This window comes from Papilio polytes, unplaced genomic scaffold (assembly GCF_000836215.1).
Source record: "Papilio polytes unplaced genomic scaffold, Ppol_1.0 DF824208.1, whole genome shotgun sequence".
In the NCBI taxonomy this organism is placed as follows: domain Eukaryota; kingdom Metazoa; phylum Arthropoda; class Insecta; order Lepidoptera; family Papilionidae; genus Papilio; species Papilio polytes.
The window spans coordinates 83,576-86,374 of NW_013524996.1; the positions used below are offsets into that span (position 1 = coordinate 83,576).

The window sequence follows — 2,799 nt, forward strand, 5'->3', positions numbered from 1 at the left end:
TTGCGGATGTCTATGGGCAGCGGTCGCTTCGCCATTTTGGCGGATTCAAGTGGCCGCTTGCTCTTTGCCACCTTATGCCCTAAAAGTACAGTCACCTTCATTTGCGGTGAACCAATAAAAAACATTGTTATTTTAGAATTGGAAAAACTTTAATTTATTAGTAACTAGCTGTCACCGTGCGGCTTCATTCGTATGAAATTATACAAACTTTGTTTTATTTTTTACATTTGTCAAATTCTTAATTGCAAATGTCTAATTTACCGTTACCAATAACCTGGCTTCCTTAATGTCGGCAGTTTGTAGTTTATGAACCCTTTCCCACGTGAAGGTTTTTTTCAAATTTATTTACACCCTAAGTTTGGTGGCTTGAAATATAGCTTAAAGCGTTTCGTTAGGGCTTTTTATAAAAGAATTATTTTAAAATATGCTGTGATTACTGACATCCTACGCCACAAAGTGTGTGTTTACGCTTTATTATATTAGTTTAAATTTTGGCTCCTTTTGAGGTTATTTCATGCATGTCGTAAATTTTTTTTTTAATTCCCGAAGTGTCATAGATTAAAAAACTTTTTTTTTAAATAGTCTTTCGTAGTAATCTTTATTATTATAAACATAATGCCTTAAATACAATATTAAATAAAAGGTACAACAAAGCATAACAGACTTACAAACACGCGGAATAAAGTTAAACTTAGGAATAAACTGAGTATAAGAAAAAATTGTAGTTATATTTGCTTATACTCAGTTTATTCACAGTGGTAGTGCCCGCTTTAACATGTTAGCACTGCAGGGCACGCTCCCAGTAATACCACGACCACACAGAAGACAGGCGTCAAATGGAAGCAATTCCATGTTTCGTCTGATGAGTGTGGTGCCGGAGGCCTAATTTAACTCCCTTTCTCTTTACCACCCTTTACTAATAAGGGGAAGTGGATTTGACAGTGGAGGAGATGCATAGGAAGGAGAATGTCCTCTTTATGTGCGTCTCCGTCAATGAAGGGTAGGCAACGCTGGAATTGCGGATGTCTATGTGCAGCGGTCGTTTTCCACTTCGGTGGATTCAGGTGGCTTGCGAGTTTGCCAACTTATATTATAAAAAAAAAACCTAAGTTAAACTTTATACCGCGTTTATTTGTAAGGCTGTTAATTATATTATTCTTATGACAAATAATCAGAGACCCAAGCCGACATATCACTTGTATATTTAACGGGAGGAATATCGTACGGCAACATTAGTCTATTTGTGGCATTCCTGTCTAATGGGAATAGATCTTCATTTATCTGGAAAAAAACACTTTTTACTACAATGTACATAGGTTACTAACTTAAACTTGCAGTTAATGGATTCTAGTAAAAAAATTGCCAAGTTTCTATTACGAATTTTATAATTTTGTCATTAAAAGAATTATAGTTTGTCTAAATAAGATAGATTAGTTTGATAAATGACGCATATGAAGTATCGAATTCAATTTGTATGAAGGCAAATGCCGTACTTAGACAGGTATCGTAGTGACGAAACACGCAGCGAACAATTATGAACTATCGATATTCGGTTTATATAATTATCGAACTCAACTAAAATTATTATTTTCTTATTAAATAATTTAGAAGACAATTCTAGTATTGATTATAGTGTAGAGAATTTAGCGATGGCAGAAATGATAGCGAAATCCAATTCGATTACGTACGGCTGTAGTAGTAATAAACATTTATTTACTCTCATTATTTGTTATGGTCATTATTAATTTGAGAAACCAGTGTTTTTTTTATTTAATAAGTTATAACTATAAATCTATCGATTCCAACTTCTAAAAGAGTAAAAATGGAAAATCGATAAGATTCATGACTGATTTTACACAACATCCCTACTAAATTTGAAATCAATTGTCAAACTAATCTAAATTAATTAGACACACTATAATGAGCTAGAAACGCCATCTTGTTTTGTATGTATTTGATTCACGTAAGAACTAAGCAGATTAAAAAAAAATCTTTTTAAATTAGAAAAGTAGTTTATCTGTGAGTAACATTGGCTATATTATTTATTTAATTTTAAACAGTAAAAGTCGCGAGCAACAGCTAGTCTACACATAGAGGTAACCTAAATATTGTTAATTTTAAAAAACTAGCTAAAAAAGTCATAAAATGCTGTTACTCCGCGATAAAGTAGCTTTCTAATGATTTTTTTTAAATGAACTTAGTTTTTTTTATTTCAATACATAAAAAAATACAAATGTTTCCTCTTTATAATAGAATAAAAGATTTTCTTTGTTTTTTATAGACAATGTATTGATTTTCGTAAATGGAGGGATTAACTGCTGCAGCAAAAAGGAACCTAGTGCAGTAGCCAAAAAAAAAAATTATTTTTACTAGTAAACTAGAAGTGAAAGCTTGTTTTTTTATATCTCTTAGGCTATAGGCTATAGCTATAATACTTACAATAAACTTGGGTAGAAATAAAACTCCGGCTTCATAGCTCATAATCCTCAACGCTCGATTGCCTTTATTCAAACTACCCCAAGCAGCTTTACTAACATTTGCTGACGTCAGTAAAAAATAAGCCGCCATTTTGTTGTCAGGAGAAACACGTGTGTAGGACTTTATATGTGGCATCGCTTTATTGCGATGTATTGATTTAGCTTGCCATTGACTGAAAGAAAGGAAATATCACCATCACCATCATCACCAGCTCACTATACGTCCCCACAGAAGGGCTCGGAGCCTACACTAAAGTTAGGGTGACTAGGCCTTAATCAACCACGCTGGCCAAGTGCGGGTTGACTTCACACATATCTTTGA

The 2,799-nt window shown here is 33.3% G+C and overlaps 1 protein-coding gene across 1 annotated transcript in view; it reads right to left on the bottom strand.

Moving 5' to 3' along the window:
* Positions 1-1,083: 1,083 nt before the first annotated feature.
* The window catches only part of LOC106110647 (probable tyrosyl-DNA phosphodiesterase), a 13,957-nt gene continuing 12,241 nt past the window's right edge, over positions 1,084-2,799 (bottom strand). The window contains exons 13-14 of the mRNA XM_013292536.1: positions 2,440-2,650; positions 1,084-1,281 (exon numbers count right to left, since the gene is read on the bottom strand). Of these exons, the coding sequence (XP_013147990.1) occupies positions 1,159-1,281; positions 2,440-2,650 (334 nt within the window). The 3' untranslated portion in view covers positions 1,084-1,158. The remainder of the gene's footprint in view (positions 1,282-2,439; positions 2,651-2,799) is intronic.